General features: G+C 47.3%; 6 protein-coding genes across 6 annotated transcripts; 3 read left to right on the top strand and 3 right to left on the bottom strand.

Annotated features, from left to right (window-relative positions):
• Window positions 1–17: 17 nt before the first annotated feature.
• ARB_02762 (uncharacterized protein) lies at window positions 18–1812 on the bottom strand (the record flags this gene model as incomplete). The annotated part of the gene is made up of 2 exons (XM_003010984.1): window positions 18–1411; window positions 1473–1812. The coding sequence occupies 2 exons, from the start codon at window positions 1810–1812 to the stop codon at window positions 18–20; spliced, it is 1734 nt and encodes a 577-aa protein (XP_003011030.1).
• Window positions 1813–3432: 1620 nt separating this feature from the next.
• ARB_02761 (uncharacterized protein) lies at window positions 3433–4461 on the top strand (the record flags this gene model as incomplete). The annotated part of the gene is made up of 3 exons (XM_003010983.1): window positions 3433–3643; window positions 3841–4151; window positions 4306–4461. The coding sequence occupies 3 exons, from the start codon at window positions 3433–3435 to the stop codon at window positions 4459–4461; spliced, it is 678 nt and encodes a 225-aa protein (XP_003011029.1).
• A 394-nt stretch (window positions 4462–4855) lies between these two features.
• Window positions 4856–5755, top strand: ARB_02760 (uncharacterized protein; the record flags this gene model as incomplete). The annotated part of the gene is made up of 1 exon (XM_003010982.1): window positions 4856–5755. The coding sequence occupies one exon, from the start codon at window positions 4856–4858 to the stop codon at window positions 5753–5755; it is 900 nt and encodes a 299-aa protein (XP_003011028.1).
• A 166-nt stretch (window positions 5756–5921) lies between these two features.
• On the bottom strand, window positions 5922–7819 carry ARB_02759 (uncharacterized protein; the record flags this gene model as incomplete). The annotated part of the gene is made up of 3 exons (XM_003010981.1): window positions 5922–5974; window positions 6168–7398; window positions 7460–7819. The coding sequence occupies 3 exons, from the start codon at window positions 7817–7819 to the stop codon at window positions 5922–5924; spliced, it is 1644 nt and encodes a 547-aa protein (XP_003011027.1).
• Window positions 7820–8888: 1069 nt separating this feature from the next.
• On the top strand, window positions 8889–9759 carry ARB_02758 (uncharacterized protein; the record flags this gene model as incomplete). Its single annotated transcript, XM_003010980.1, has 2 exons — window positions 8889–9264; window positions 9326–9759. 2 exons carry the CDS (start codon window positions 8889–8891, stop codon window positions 9757–9759), a joined length of 810 nt encoding a protein of 269 aa, XP_003011026.1.
• A 300-nt stretch (window positions 9760–10059) lies between these two features.
• ARB_02757 (uncharacterized protein) lies at window positions 10060–15048 on the bottom strand (the record flags this gene model as incomplete). Its single annotated transcript, XM_003010979.1, has 3 exons — window positions 10060–14354; window positions 14430–14923; window positions 14987–15048. The coding sequence occupies 3 exons, from the start codon at window positions 15046–15048 to the stop codon at window positions 10060–10062; spliced, it is 4851 nt and encodes a 1616-aa protein (XP_003011025.1).
• Window positions 15049–15750: the final 702 nt, after the last annotated feature.

The following is a 15750-nucleotide window of genomic DNA, read 5'->3' as shown; positions in this document are numbered from 1 at the left end:
ATACTTCGGGGAATAATTTATTTCTCCCAGCTGAATTTCCTAGTGAGATCCGGTTTGGGTTCACCCTGGGGCTGGGAGTCGAGGGTCGCACTAGTAGAAGTACTGGTATTTGGCGGCTCTAAAGCGTGCTGACATGACGTGAGCAGTGAAGGTGATGAATCGGGTCTTTGATGTGATAGGGATGTGGAATTAGTAGATGTGGCAATGGGAGACGGGATGCCGAGACTATTGTTTAGTTCTGAGGCGCCAAGGGTCGAACCTGGTCCTATAGGGCTAACGAGGTCCTGTTCTGAAGGATTGGTCGTTAAGTGATGATACTGGATAAGAGGTGGAGGTGGTGGTTCGTTTCCTTCCGTGCCCAAGTCGTGAGCCTTCTGCAAATATCCGTACCGGTGACCGGATATCTCAGTCGCTGGTAATTCAACAGGAGTGGCTGCCGGTAGTTCGTAGCGGATGGCAGCGTTATCTGCTTCAACGGGATGGTGTTTATCAGCAACTAACTCTGCTGGCATAGAGGGAGAAACAGGTCTGCGCCAGAATTTCCAAAGAAATTTAAATCTGGGTGGATTCTCTTCTTTTTCGCTTATGGATAACTCCCGGGACCGCCGTTTTCTGTGGAACCAGAGTACGATCAAGGAGACGATTACGACTGCCGCACAAACGCCGAGAGTAACGCCTACTATAGCAGCTTTGGGAATTTTCCGATCCGCTGTGACACCGTGTCCGCTAGGGAACGTACTGTCTGGAGGGGAAGTAATGGCCACAAGGTCCATGCTAATTCCGGAATCAGGGTTGAAAGTAGCCTGGGAAATGGAAAAGTTACGGCGTTCGTAGTCGACTGTTAGATATGCTTCTTGGAGAAACACTCTACCGATTGTAAGTTTCTTTGGGTCGGTCGTCCGCCTAAGTGGAAAGTAACGGAGGCCCTCGCTGTTTTGATTCTGATCAAGGCCAGGATAAGGGTATGTAAGTTTGTGATCAAAGGCAGCGAAAGGTAGCGTTATGTTCACGGACTTTGACGAATCTGGGAGATCGGATAAAGTGAAGGTAAAAGAGATGTTTGATCCAGCGATAGCATCGTAGGTAGAGATGTTGGGCCCGTATGTATAGAGGTCCAGGGTATTGTTATAAATCAAGCCGAGCTTCCCGGCAAGTGAATCACAAATCTGCTCAGGAAACCACAGAAAAGGTGTAGATGAGTCTATTACAAAAGTCCCGCTAGAGGATAGATCGATGGCCAAATCGCCAGCCAACGAGTTTGAATTCGATATCGGGCCAGTCTTAACCTTGACGGACTTTATGGTAACGGCAGGCAAATTGTCTGGAGACAAAAAGAAGGAAACCTCGTTGGGAATGAATCTGCTCCTGTCAAACCCTCCAAAAGTAAGAGATGTTGGTACACCTTTCATCTCTAATCCCCGGAAAATGTCAGCTCGAAAGTTCCGACGAGGTAACATAGTTTAATAACGTACGATAAAAGGCGCCAGCAGTATAGCCATAGCTATGGCTAGGCACTATGCTCATGTTCTGTACCAGGCTGCTCAAGAGAGACAGTTTATTCTCGTCTGTGAAATTCGTGTCTGTGACGCCAAGTCCTATCGAACCGATCCACCATTTGACTGTAGTGATCATGCTAATAACTTGATCCGAGACAGAAACATCGTTGTTGAGACCGATAAGATCGTAACCGTAGTCGCCGTAGCCGGCATCACCAAGCTGGAGATTACTCCCGAGCTCATACAGCCCAACATGCGACCAGGTCGAGGAAGCATTTGCGAAGAACAGACCACCGCGTTCTTTTCGGCATCTCATGGCTACATGACCATGTTAAAAGTGCACATCTCACCGGCGCAACCACTCTCGTACGGATACAGTCGATAGAATAACATACTGGCATCACATCCACCACGTCCAATAACCCAAGTCTCTGACGAGACTGTGTTCGGTATCACCTGTAACCATTGTGACGGTGTTCCAACCCGGATAGATAGCCTAGAAATAATAGAACTCGGTTAGCCGATAGCCTTCATTTGCTCCTAGGATCAGGTTCACAGCAACGTACGAGCTCCAGGAGCCATCATATCCGATCCTAGATCAATAAAAAAAAATGTTAGAACCAAGCAGCTTATACTACACATCGGTAAGACAGAGCTGAAGCATACCAGTTTGAGCTAGGAGTAACGCTCAACGGGGTCGGAGAAGACGCAGCGACGGCAAATTCGAGGCTGGATAATATGAAGACTATAACGGCCAGCCCAAAATTCCGCCCAGGAACACTCCGTAGGGGATCGCGGCGGCCAACAAAGACAAGAGGACTCATGCGCATGGTCGGCGCACCTGGTCGAGCCTAGGCATTACCAGGAGAGGTCGACGTTGCGCCGTAGCTGGAGGGAAGACATATTTGAGAATAAAAATAACGAGACGATGGCAGCCCTGGTCCACGACTCCATCATGGTCCTGCTAAAAGGAAAAGAAAGAAGTTCCCCAGAGAAAAAAGAATGGCATTTTTGAGGAAGAAGGCCAGAAAAAGCAATGAACCGTTTCTGTCATCCATTATTTTTCTAAGCTGGGCGTTTCTCTTCCTCTGCTCTGGACTTCGTATCTTCGTCCTCTTCTTTCAAGGGGCAGAGGGTATGTACCAGGATATGGGTTCGGCGTACAAGCCATTTCGACTAGTGAGAAACCACGAACAAGGGCTCGAAAAACCTTGAACCCCGAGGTTACCGAGACCGTCAAACGTGTATAAAAATACGCTTGGGAGATCGTCTCTTCGCCCTCTGGCGATGGGCCAGATGGCATCTTTGCACTCATACGGAGTCCACACTCAGACTCGCTCTTGCAGGACGTACCAAAGCGTTAAGGCCCTGTACACTTCGTGATACTCATTGTCAACTGGCCTGGTAAGCCTCCACAATAGTGCGATTTAGTGGTGGCGCCGCCAGCATTGTTTCAAGCTTAAAGATTCCTTCGCCTTGACTCACAACTAGTGCACGAATACGTGTATTGGCGGTCTCGCCAGGATGCTTATCAAGATGTAGATTTATCAAGATGTAGATTCCAGCGGGAGCTGTTATCGTCAAAGTGCGCATTTGATGTCTGCTGCGGCATCCAACTTTTTCGAGCCGGTTCATACCTGCGTAGAGGGGCAGCTGCATAACCGCACAGGGTTCCCCAGAAAGTGCTTACCCATAAGTGACAACCGGGAGGAGTCCTCTGCGACGGTAGCCGGATCTCACACCACCTCGCCCGCCTGGCAGGAGTATAGAATCGGCATGATGGAAGTGCGGGCACACTTGTTCCACATCAGCAGCATCAGCATCAGCCTCTCCTGCTTCCTTTCTTCTCTCGCATTTCAATAGCGGGTGGCAAGGAAGCCTGTCCAGGGACCTCCCGTACGGAGTATTGCAGATGATTTCCCGTATAACAAAAAACATGGCATCGGGCCGACCCAGTGTCGATGCCGATGATCACTTCATCCCATCATTCAGTCTTTTTTTTTTTAAAAAAAAAAAGACAAGCGATGTTCTCCCCGGCATAAGAAAAAAGTCCTCCGTACAAGGATATTTAAACATATGCCTCATGGAAAAGCTGACCCTGGACTCAAAACGAAATGGGCATGATGTTGGCCATCGTTCCGTGCTGTGTAATTACCCGCCATTCGCTTAGAGATGACCAGGGGAGGACCATGCTATGCGCTGCTGTGCCAAAGTCTCGCCCAATTGGAGGTAGCAAGCCATAAGCTGGAACTGCCTCTTTTCTTCAGGGCCGAAGAAGCAATCTATATGGGTGCTCTGCCTCCTTGAAAGGAGAGAGAAAACACAAGCTCTTCTCTCTTTTTAGACCTCAGCCTCAGCAAGGCCTCTCTTCTTTTAGCTGGTCCCGTATTCACTAGTCAGTTGGGGCCGATATCATCGCGGAATTTCATCTTTTCATCTGCTGAACAGCATAGTCAACGACGGTCTATATCCGCCCTGGCCAAAGCCATAACTCGTTCGTCCTTCAGCTCTCAGCCGTCATCGCTGAAACCCTTCCTCTCTCTCTATTTTTCCCTTGCCCTTTCTCTCTCTGTCTTCCCCCCTTTGCTGGCTCTCCTTGTCGTTGCTTTTTCTCTTCACAGCCTTCGTCAACTAGTTCCTATTCACACTGGCCCGGTATTTTCTTTTTAAGCGTCAATCAACTGTGGCGTAGTCCTTATTTTCCGTTCCAGACATGTTGATGTTCAAGAACGTTTGATTCCTTCAGCTTTCAAGAGAGCAAGCATTTATTTCTCTTCCAGTTGGTGCTGTACTGGATTTTGACAGTTAGCGATGCTCTCATCTTCGACCGCAGCTAGGAAACTGGAACAAGAACAATGAAGAAAATACCATTCCTCCTGGCCTTGATGGGCTCCTCCACAACCGTTGGATACCCCTGGCACTACCACGACGGTATTTTCTTCTGATCGAGTGTATCAAGAACTGATGGGTTGGTTAACTGACGTTGGCGGTTTGTTGTTGCAGGCAGGATTGTAGTCCGCGAGATCGTCTCAGAGATATTCGGATCTTCCGCGCCGGCACCTCCACCTCCATACAACAACATCAACACCTCACTGACACCAGCAGAGGCTCCTCCGAGCCCGTCGTTATGGCCTCCGAACATCGAGTCATGCCATTGTCCCGTAACCTACGTGCCAATGCTCCCTGTGGAGTGTACAGGGGACCTGTTCTATGCCACGAAGCCTCCGCAGACTGTGTACACAACTATCACCGAAGTGCACACGATGAAGCCAATAGATACAGCGCCCATGGGCCCTCCTACGCTTGTCACCCCTCCTCCGCCATGCTCCACTTACAGTTGTCCTCCCACACGCTGTAAAATGGGCCTTTTCCCTTCTCTCGCACCTCTAATATCGACTGTCAGCGTCACCAAGAAGACCACCATCATGGGCGTCCCGTCCGCCGAACCGCCGCCATCATTCCAAGATACCAGCTCAGGAAGCGCAGCAGGTCAGAATATACCCCCTACAGCCTCGCCAACTGACGACTCGAGTGCTTCTCGGCCGTCCGGTAAATCAAAGTCGGATTCTGGCTCCCCAGACGAACCTCACAGCGGTTCTCAGGGAACTACTACCTCAGCCAGCCAAGGTAACAGCCCGGAAGGCCGTCCAGAAAACAGTCAAGGAAGACCTCAGAGCGGTACTCCAAATGGTCAGCAAGGAGGTAGCCAAGGGAGCTCTCAAGCCTCTCCACAAACAACGCTTTCTCAGCCTCCCGGTAGCTCCATGCCGGTTGATCCGGGGCCTATCACCTCAGAAACTGCAGGCCACTCCCATTCAGTCCCTACCAGAACCATGTTCAACCTGGGTGGGATCCCTATCACTATCCAGGAGACTGACTCCATCACCCTTGGAAACGGGCCATCACGCACTACTATTACTAGCAATACTAACCCGACCACATTTGCGGTTGATGGCCATACTTTTACTGTAAACCCTTCAGAGGTAATCTACCTCGACACTACTTTCCACCTCGGTGCAGATCCTATGAAGTCACCACCACTCGTATCAGGTACGGCTAATCCTACGGACAGAGGAGACAGCGAGGGTCCGCGAACCGACAGTGAGGGCCATACCATATCTCCTAGACCAACAGGCACCAGGGACGGCTCTCCTTCCAGTCAGAGTCTTGCAGTACGGATATCCACTGGTATCAACACCACATTTGTTCTAGGGATAAGTACTGCACTTATTTTTGGTGGCCTCGTTGGAGTTTTATAACGACATTTTGTCTCTTTCTATATACCCATTTTCCTTCATCTTGTATAATAGTAACGACATACCTAAATGGACAGCAGTCGCCCGCTTGTGCCATTATTTACTTCGCCCTATTTAGCATATATGGTAATGCCACAGTTGCATAGTTCTTCGATGCAAATGATACACGTTATATCTTCTGCTCTGCGATATTAAAAACCCTCAATTTCTTTGTTTTTAGAACTAGAATAAATCCTTATCCTACCAGAAATGAAGCTGCCCGTCATGTGCATCATCTTAATGCACCTGCTACCCTACATACCTCATAATCTAAACATCTCACCCCGAGACCTTACCCCATCTAGGATAAAGGTATTGTCAAGGGGCACATACTGTCTTGTGAGCACTTTGAGGGCCTCCTGAGCTATGCACCCACCTGCCATGGCTGAGATATTATGCAGTTCTCCAATCCCCGCTCGCCGTACTTCCGATATGGCCGACTCGATCCGGGACCTAATCTCGCTTTCACTTTCATCCATGCCATTTTCCTCCTGGTTTAGACTAGCTAGAACTTTCGAGAGCATTGCGGTCCAGTTGTCGGTTTTATCAATGTACGATCGTTCCTCCGTCATTCCTACACAGCCTGTCTCTCTGAATTCCGTCACTAGGCCGTCAAGAGTACTCAGTGCAATGAAAATGGGAATGAGAGAATCAGGGTTTTGCAGGCTACCCTTAATAACCTTCACTGTCCGCTGTGAAATTCCTTCTGAGGGCACAGGCGATAATATTGGAATCTCGTTGCCCCTAATCACTTTGATATGAGCTGCGTTCTTGCAGAAAGTGTCAATCTCCTTTTCTGATATCGGCACCCTCTCCTGGCCGGCACGTAGCTTGCATTCAAGATTCCGAACAGTGGCAAGCACTTCAGCTGCATCACTTCGTGCTTTTGACTTATATATGTTTTGTAACCAGATATAATCTGACGACTGCGCCTTCATGTCCGGTAGTGACCCGGACAAAGGCAGAACTGAATGTGTTTCATAAAATTCTTTGACTGCAGCTGCTATCACCCAGAAATTGGGTGATCTAGTTGTTAACTGCGAGCACTCGTCCATATCAAAGGCATTGCGCAAGTCACTACTTAAGGAATAGGGACCAATACTCTTTAGGACAGCCGCCACAGCCTCGTCGAAGTTTTCTTCGCCTCCTTCAGGATTATTAGTTCTAGCATGAGATCTAACCATGTCCCTAAACTCGGACTTTTCCCGGTAGTTCTGAGGGTACAGGCCGTTATGGCTGACCTTCCACTTCTCAAGGAAGTGTAGCAAAAGTATCAAATAAGGAACATGTCCATGCTGGTGGTCGTCCATACTATCCAGGTTCTCTGCCTTGCTTGCTACAGCCGCAAGTTCCGGCCATGGATTTGTTAAACGAAGGTCTTCGGTGGAGCTGGCATCAGGGTGTGTCTCGACTACGGGGAAAGCGGATGGTAGCTGCAGCGAAAAGGACGCATAAAACCCTACTGAATGTGTGTAGATTAGGGGTATATCCAGCCGCCTTGTAGTTTGTGATATGGTTCGAAGGACAGACTGCCTTATTGGCCCGGAAACAATGACAAGCTGGTGCTGGGGAAGAAAGTCTTCATCTTCGAGAATATCTAAAATGGTCTATATCGTGCTTAGCGTTAGGATGTCTGGCAGAAAGAGGAGGTGAAACTGTAGACAATACCATTGTATACGCTTGCCCATCAACATCTTCATTAAGTTCCCGAAGATATTTACATGTCTCTTCAGCCCTGGATTTACCGAGGCTGTCCTCAGATAGAAAGAAGTTCACGCCTAGATCAACCTCAGAGACGGTTGCAGGATCAACAATCGTGAAGCCACCTATCCCAGGCAGCACGAGATTCTTCAGAGTCTCAACGCCCACGACACCAGTCAATTCCGAGCCATCACTATCCACTGGGCCATCGGAGTTTATGAGAAGTACTCGAGAAGACTCTAGGGCTTGCTGGCCGCTGGCAGCCCAGAGTCGCAGCTGGCGGTCGTACTTCCTCTCCTTAGCGGTTGGGGCGGCATGCGAGGCCATGGTTCAATTTATTTCGAGCGTTTCGACGGGCCGAGATGGGCGGCGTGAAGCTCCGAGATACCGTCTCGCCGTCCTTGGGACAGTTAAGCAGACATATAAGAGCGCTCCGTCTCTTCTTCCCTTCTTCCTCAACGTCGTCGTCGTCGTCCTGCTTCTTCTTTTTGCCCCGCGTAAACAGCTTACTTGCTTATATAATCGCAAATTTATCACGTGACGACATAGAAAAGCTTGTTTGTCAGCTAATTGCTTATCGATAAAGAATTAAAGTTTTGACATTGTTAACGGCAAAGTCAACCTCCTGGCCAGAGGAAACGCAGCCTCGGTGGCTTCGTCGGATTGAAAAGGTGGGTTGATGCGTTACGATTTGTCTCGCTTGTTGCGATACATGAGAGGGCATCATTAGAAACTAGGTTCTACCCGGTCAATCCTTGGTCTGATGCACTGCCAGTAGCTGAAGGCAGCAGCTAACAGAATACGAGAGCCCAAAAGACCCCTCATCTAGAAGAGGTGAATATTACAGACCGTCTGGATACATCTAGATCTATGACATCTATTTCAGCGTCGAGGAGCTTTCTGTAAGTGTCTACGTGGGCTGACTTGTTTGCCTTCCCCCCTTGTGACTGACTGCACCCTTTGCTCCAAGATACAAAAGACTACAGTGAGATCCCATATTAGTTCCTGGCCTTGTCAGTCCAAATTTGATACACCTAGTTTCTACTCTTTGAGCTTTACTCTAAAGTGAAATTTCAATAATACATCTGGAATCGCGCTTCATCTTCTTCTATACTGCGTTCAGCCAGGTGGAGAACATTCCTTGACATCCCGAGAGCGCCCTTTTTTCTCCACAAAATTCTTGACGTTTAGTCAGATGAATTAACAGTTGGCTTCTAGGACAAAGATTTCCCGCACCTCTCCTTCTTTGTGCGTGAGTTCTTTATACGGTACGAAATCCTCTTTATTGAGAAACAAACCCTCGCTTCCCGACGCTGTGTATACGAGGATATACTCCCGATCACCCTACCTACAACTTCGCCGCTTGTCCATAGAGGGACCGACACTAGCACATAAAATGGCAGACATAGAAGCCGCAAAAAGGGCCGCTGCTACAGAGGCAGTGAAAAACCACTATCCAAAAGATGCGAAGTTCATCGGTATTGGGAGTGGAACTACCATAGTCTATGTTGTGGAGGCTATAAAGGCACTTGGGATCGATACTTCAGCCACCAGCTTTGTGCCCACCGGATACCAGTCTAATCAACTGATCGTTAATGCTGGTCTTACGGCTATTGCATTTGATGCTCTTCCAGAAGGGACCGTCCTGGATGCTGCGTTTGATGGGGCTGATGAGGTGGATGACGACTTGAACTGCATCAAGGGTGGTGGAGCGTGCCTCTTCCAGGAGAAACTGGTCGCTCTTCAGGCAAAAGAGTTTATCTGCGTTGCTGGTACTTGACCCTAAATGAGTAAGAGAGAGGTCCTTCATAGAGCTAACCCTATATCCGATAGATTGGCGCAAAAATCAAAGTCGTCTTCTCACGTCCTGGCCATCAATCCCAATTGAGGTCGCGCCTTTGGCTGCTCGCCGGGTGATGGATGAGTTGAAGGTTTTGGGGAGCCCCAACCCTATTCTAAGACAGGATCCGGTCGGAAAGGCTGGCCCATTAAAGACTGATCAGGGATTCCTTATCGTCGATGCGCCGTTCCCAGCTCTGCTTTTGCCTTCTGATATCACTGCAGGAAAGAAGGCAGAGGGTGGTGTCTGGGAGGTAGAAGCCTTGGCCAATGCTATCAATGCCATAACTGGTGTGTTGGAAGTCGGTTTATTCTGCGGACCTAACGGTCCCCAAGCTCAGGCCAACGGAAGAGTAGGAGGACAGAAACCTGTTGCGGCCTACTTTGGAAATACCGATGGCACGGTTATTTCAAAGAGGAAGAAATAGATGTTTTCACCACCCCACAAATGCCTAGTTACCAATTTTGGCTTTTCGTATTGCTATAGTTAGGTAGACAATGTCTCTGGTGAAGCCATTTGTTCATGCATGATACGACCGATAAGCTCAAAATGATCACAGCCCAGCGGTAAAACATTAGAACATTCGTCACGAAGTTGATTCAGGTTCTCTAGAAATCTGACTAGCCACTAGCCCTAACTTTAAACTCCTATAACTAACTAGTTGCAACAATGGTAAACCCTCAAGAGTACACACGTAACCCATTCAAACCTCCCCGTGAAATGGACATTATTTCGGAAATCTAACAGTTGGGTTGAGGAAAGTCTCTTCTTCTTCCAATAGTGAGAATGGAGGTGCAGATTTAGCTCTGAATAATGTGTTAGAATTCATGCCTTGGTAGAAATAGGCATCGGCCTTTTTCTGTCGAGCTATCCGGCGGTCCATGTATTGTTCGTATGCTTCTTGTCTGATGGTAGCAAACAAATACTTAGGATGCACACAGATAGCTTGAGCTCCCTTTTGCCCAAATCCAAAGGAGGTTATTGATACAGCTTTTATCTCGTCCACTTGAAGGCCCTTCTGGAGATAGGCAATAAGATCAAACTCCTTTAAAGCACGATCGATGTTATCTGCATTTCGGTTTCCAGGAACCAGCCCTGTATCTAGCATCTGCAGCGCACCGTTCACCATCCACGCACCAGCTGCGCCTTTGGAATGGCCAGTTAGGTATTTTTGGAATACACTGAGAATGGGGTTTCCTTTTTGCCGACCTAGAGCCTCAAGTTGCTTTTGGATAACAGCGGATTCGTTCTTGTCATTCAAAACAGTGGAAGTCCCGTGAAAGGAAGCAACACCAAGATCATTGATGGTCAATCCCCATACGGCCAGAGCTCCTGCAAGCGGAGCAATATATGGGTTGTTACGCCAGAAGTCATTGCCCAGAGCATATCGGGCTTCTCTAGTCTCCTTTTCAAATTCTTCTAGGATGAGTTGTTTTCGTTTTTGATGGTTGATCTTAACGTCAGAAGTAACAGCCGAGGCTATATCAGCTTGTAAATCTGCCAATGACGCATCACGGGATAGAGCAATCTGTTGTCGACGGGTATCCAGTTTCTTCTTTCGACCACTGATATTGGGAAGAGAAGGGTGTACGGTAGACATAATGTGCTTGGAGTTTGTCAATACCCCTTTTCCCGGTGCCGGGAGCGATCTCCCAGCTTTGTCACTAGATGTACTAGCAAAGGCAACAATGCCTCGAATTGGTAGGCCCATTTGTAGTGCCAACTCCGCAGAAGTAAGGACCTGAAGTCCACAACCTTGTGATTCTACAAAGCCGTTGCGGGTGCTTGTTGTAGGCCTTGACATCTCTCCTGGCTCCCTGCCACACATGAACTCTTCCGTTGCGTTGCTCGTTGCCTTCATATTAGCAAACTCATATGACGTCTCACCACTAAAATCATCGCAGCCACCAACGAGACAGAATTTTGCTTTCCTGGCAATGATTGTATCGTACCCAAGCTCTAAGGACTCAACTGCCGTGGCGCAAGCTCCTACCGGAGTGCGAATTGGACCACTAGAAGAGAGTAATAGCATATTTACCCAGGCGCCGATTGTATTGATAAAAGTCTCCTGTAGAATATCTTTCTGTATATCTTTATCCATAAAGCGGCCGCTAAACATCTTGCCTAGGGAAGAGACCCCTCCAATCCCTGATCCGATGCAGGTAGCTACATCAGAGACATGGATATATTGGTATAACTCGTATGGATCTGTGATTCCTGCTGATATAAGAGCTTCTACAGTGCAGACCAATGTAAAGAGAGTAACACGGTCAACCTGCGTGATGATTTCCTCTGGGATCCCATATGTTCTAGCATCCCAACCTGTGGGAATAAGCCCGGCCACAGTGTGACTAAATTTCATAGCCCGTGGGATAAAAATTCTTGCACCTTTAAGAATCCGAACACAGTAAATATCAGGCTTGGAAGATCTTCTAATGTCGGCATAGTCCCCATGCTCTAGCCGCATCTGTTCGGCAACGGATTCGGGAACATAGAGAGGCTCTAGGTTCTCTTGAATAATCACCTCATGGAGGAACTGTTTCTTATTTGGATCGTAACCGTTACATAACTCTGGTTCGATTAGCCGAATACCAGAATGATTAAGAATGTAGTCCTCATATATTTCCTTAATCTTTGACTCTACCACAGGCTGTTTGCTTTTCGAGTCCACCCAGCCTGAATAGGGTTTCCCATCGATACTTTCGGTGGTATAGCGGATAAGCCCCATCAGCCAGGCCATTTCGACAACACCCTCAAGGGAAAACTCTCCATGTGCCTCCATTTCCCATCGAGTTCTGGAGTTTCCGTAGGGGCCTAGCTCTGAAAAGCCAGTGATGACAACCACACGTTGGAGATCAACCATATCCACCAGATCTTCGCTAAGTGGATAAATATCTTTGTGGTATTGAAGCACCCTTGGAAAGTCTGGCCGTACATGCGCTCTTTGCTCTAGTGTATCTGGCTTCATTTCTGCTGGTGACACTAATTTCACACCTTCGATACATTGTTCCTCGAACTTTAACTCCGTGAAAAGTGCGGATTGGATATCACTGCGTCCTTTGAGCTCCTCGCGAAGACTTCGAAGTTGCTCAGCAAGACTTTGCACTCTAGTCATCCCCCCGGTCAGATCCACGTATATTGGTTGTTCCTGGCAGATCATGTTTATGGCAGGTGTACAGAGGCAAACGAGAGCGTGTGCCATTTCTTCCTGTGAGAAAGTTCGCAGCCCTAAGGACTCCATACCTTCAGCTACCAGATCATTTTGGTTCATCAAACCCGTGCCTCGAGTCCACCCGATGACAGCACCACAGATGGATAGATATTCCTGCCAGTCCTCTGAGTACCAGCGGTTGAATAGGGTTTCAAGTGCAATTTTTGATTCTCCGTACAAGCCATCACCACCGAAGGATCCATGGTTGGGGGATAAAGGTAGTAAGACCTGTGTTGGGTTGGATAGATACTTGTATCTTTCCTTAATAGCTTTCACGGATCCCAGCAGCCGGAGGACGTTCGTCAACATTATACGATGTGCGAGTTCGGACTTTGAGTCAATTGAGTCAATTTCCTTGTTACTTTCGCTGATCGCCGCAAATGGAACCAGATAGTCTATATCCAACCCAAGTCCCTTAGTATCATAGATATACTCAACAAAGGATATCACATCCTGCTTGCTAGCCTGGTTGAAGGGGATAACAATTAGCTGAGAACCACGAGCTCCATGTTCAGTATAGATAGCTTGATATTTCCTTGCGACTTCTGGAGAAAATGACGAAGTTGTCATCACCACTCTTGCACCTCCCTGAAGAAAATAGCAGATGATGGAAGCGCCAATAGAACCGATCCCAGCACCCGTCACCAGGACGGTTTGGCCGCTAAATGATTCGCCTTGACTTTCAACCAAATCGAGGGCATCGTAAAGATGACTAGTTAACTCCTGACTATAGGTCCATCCATGAGGCAGCATTTCTTTAACGTGGATATAGGGTTCGCCAGCAGTATTAGGTTGAGTAGCCAGGCCAGCAAAACGAAATGACTCTTTCCGCTCCTTTTCAGCATATTGCAAGCTTCCATCATGGGTAACTATAGTGTAAGGACCAAGGTTCTTTGGGGTATTCTGGTAAACAGGCCCCAGGCCTAGTCTGCTTCGGCATGTTTGTTCCAGCCTTCGGAAAATATGTCCAAGTTGAGGATGTTTAGAGAAATCAGCTATGGCTCTTTCGAGAATAGGCAATATTTCTTCTTCCGCGGCATTGGCAATGAAATTACACCTCTGGATAAGTGATTCTGGATCAAGAAATAGACGCCCTTGTTTAACTGACTGTGCAAAGATCATAAGCTCAAGCAGACTTTGTCGGGCCCACGCCCACGATGAATCGTAAACTCGGATTTTACGAGGGTCGAACTTCGGGCGAATACCATCTGCGTATTCTTGGCCATGTTCCGCAACCCAAAGGTCTATTTCAGTCTGTAGTTTTCTCGCAGCCGCTTCCTGAGCGTCATCAACGAGGGTTCGATCAAAATCACAATCCTGTTCAAGATGTGAAGCATAGACTTTGAGAAGCTTTCTAGACAGTGACTGCTGTGACTCAGATAATACTCGCAAGGCTTCGGCATCAACCATGACACTTGAGGTATTTTTATTTTCTGTTGAAGTGTCTCTCCTAAGGATAATTCCTTCCCTTAGTGCGTATTCTTCAGCTACTCGGTCGATAAATCTAGTTGCTTCTTGTTCAGCTGAGATTCGCGTGGTTGGCTGCATTGTTGTGGCTAGTACCAAACAAGAATTCTGCCTGCCATGCTGCAGCATCCATTGTACCAATAGTCTCTCCCTAGCCACAGCAGAAGTAAAAGCACCTGGCATTTTCGAAGTGAACATGGAATTGATCATGGCGGTGGATATTTTGCCAAGGGTTCCTTTGTGGTTTAACTGCACCGTGTTCCACAATTCGGTCAAGGGAATATCCTCAACACGATCAGGCAAGAGCCCAAATTCGGTGCTGAGATCACCGACTATTTCATTCTCTAGTGTAGAGCGTCCTGAGTGGATGTTAGCAATAATTTACAGTCAAATGCGATTTTCTGCGGGTCTAAACGTGCCTCCTGCTAGTAATTTAAGCGATTTTGAAACATCTATATCTGGTGCTGGCTTTTTAAGAGCCTTGGAAACAATAGCGATCAGAATCTCCCGTGCTTCAATAGGTCGATCGTCTATATCGTTTGCGACATTTATGCAGGATGCAGGTAATATACCTTCATCAACGGCTAATTTGTCAGTAGCGAGCGGTGCTGTAGTATTTAAATCTCTTGCTTTCAATTCTGTACTTGCTACCTTATCTTCAGGTTCTTCCATTGGTATAGAAGTATCCAGAATAGATTCGTAGTAGATTTTTTGTGTATCCCTTTCAGAATTAAGAAGCTGCCGTGTTGGGCAAAGGATGCAGTCCTGAGTCTCATATGAACCCTTTATGGTTCGTTGGAACATTCCTATAAGGGTGTTTGTAGGTCCAACCTCTATAATATTGTTGCACACTCTGTCTGTAAGAATGACATCCTGTGTTTCAATCCACCGCACTGGGGATGCAAATTGATATCTAATTTTAAATTAAAATACTTGAACCAGAACTAGGTGATCGTATGGAAGAGAAATCACTCACGCCATAAGCTCAACTAGCAGTGTATGAGCCAGCTTCCGCTGGTCGTTGGCATGACCTGCCATGGTAATCACTCTCGCGGTTTTCTCAATCGGTAGACCACCCAGAATCTTCTTATGGTGACAAATTCTTCACTTGTTTCTGTTAGAAGCAATATACATATTGCATCACATAGCTGTAGACTTAACAACAGCTACTTATCTAGAGCCCCTATCTAACTCTCCTTTCATAACCGTCATGGTACCGTTGTATTCAGACTTGCAAACTGATAGGTGGAATAGGTGGGCCAACCAACAGGGATATCAGCTCTTGCCGGTAGTATTCAGTGGCCACTATATACTGGTGCTCTGGATATCGGACAATCAGGTAACGGGACTTTAAAAAAGGGACGAAAAAGAGAAAAGAAAAAGAAAAGAAAGATAATAAAATAAAATAAAAATGGAAAATAAAAATAAAAATAAACGGGGAAGGAGGAAGGGTGTGAACATTCTTCTCTCGCTACTCCCTGCACCGGATATAATTTGGTGCTCCGTTCTCCGTACTCCTAGGCAACTCTGGGTTTATTCCTCTTTGCAGTGGGTCAAATAAAGGATGTATGGCTAGGACCTTTGTTGGATCAGGCCATGCATTGCATTGCATTGCAGCCTTCAGGGGTTAAAAGGGCAATGCTCCATCTCGCACTCCAGCAGCCAGGAATGGGTATAATCCTTGCTGTTAATTAAAATGAGGTCATAGCTGCTTTCTCAAGAGTTTGTTAAGAATTTAGT

This window comes from Trichophyton benhamiae (assembly GCF_000151125.1).
Source record: "Trichophyton benhamiae CBS 112371 chromosome Unknown contig01206.0, whole genome shotgun sequence".
Classification (NCBI taxonomy): Eukaryota; Fungi; Ascomycota; class Eurotiomycetes; order Onygenales; family Arthrodermataceae; genus Trichophyton; species Trichophyton benhamiae.
This window is presented reverse-complemented; position numbering and strand designations above follow the sequence as displayed.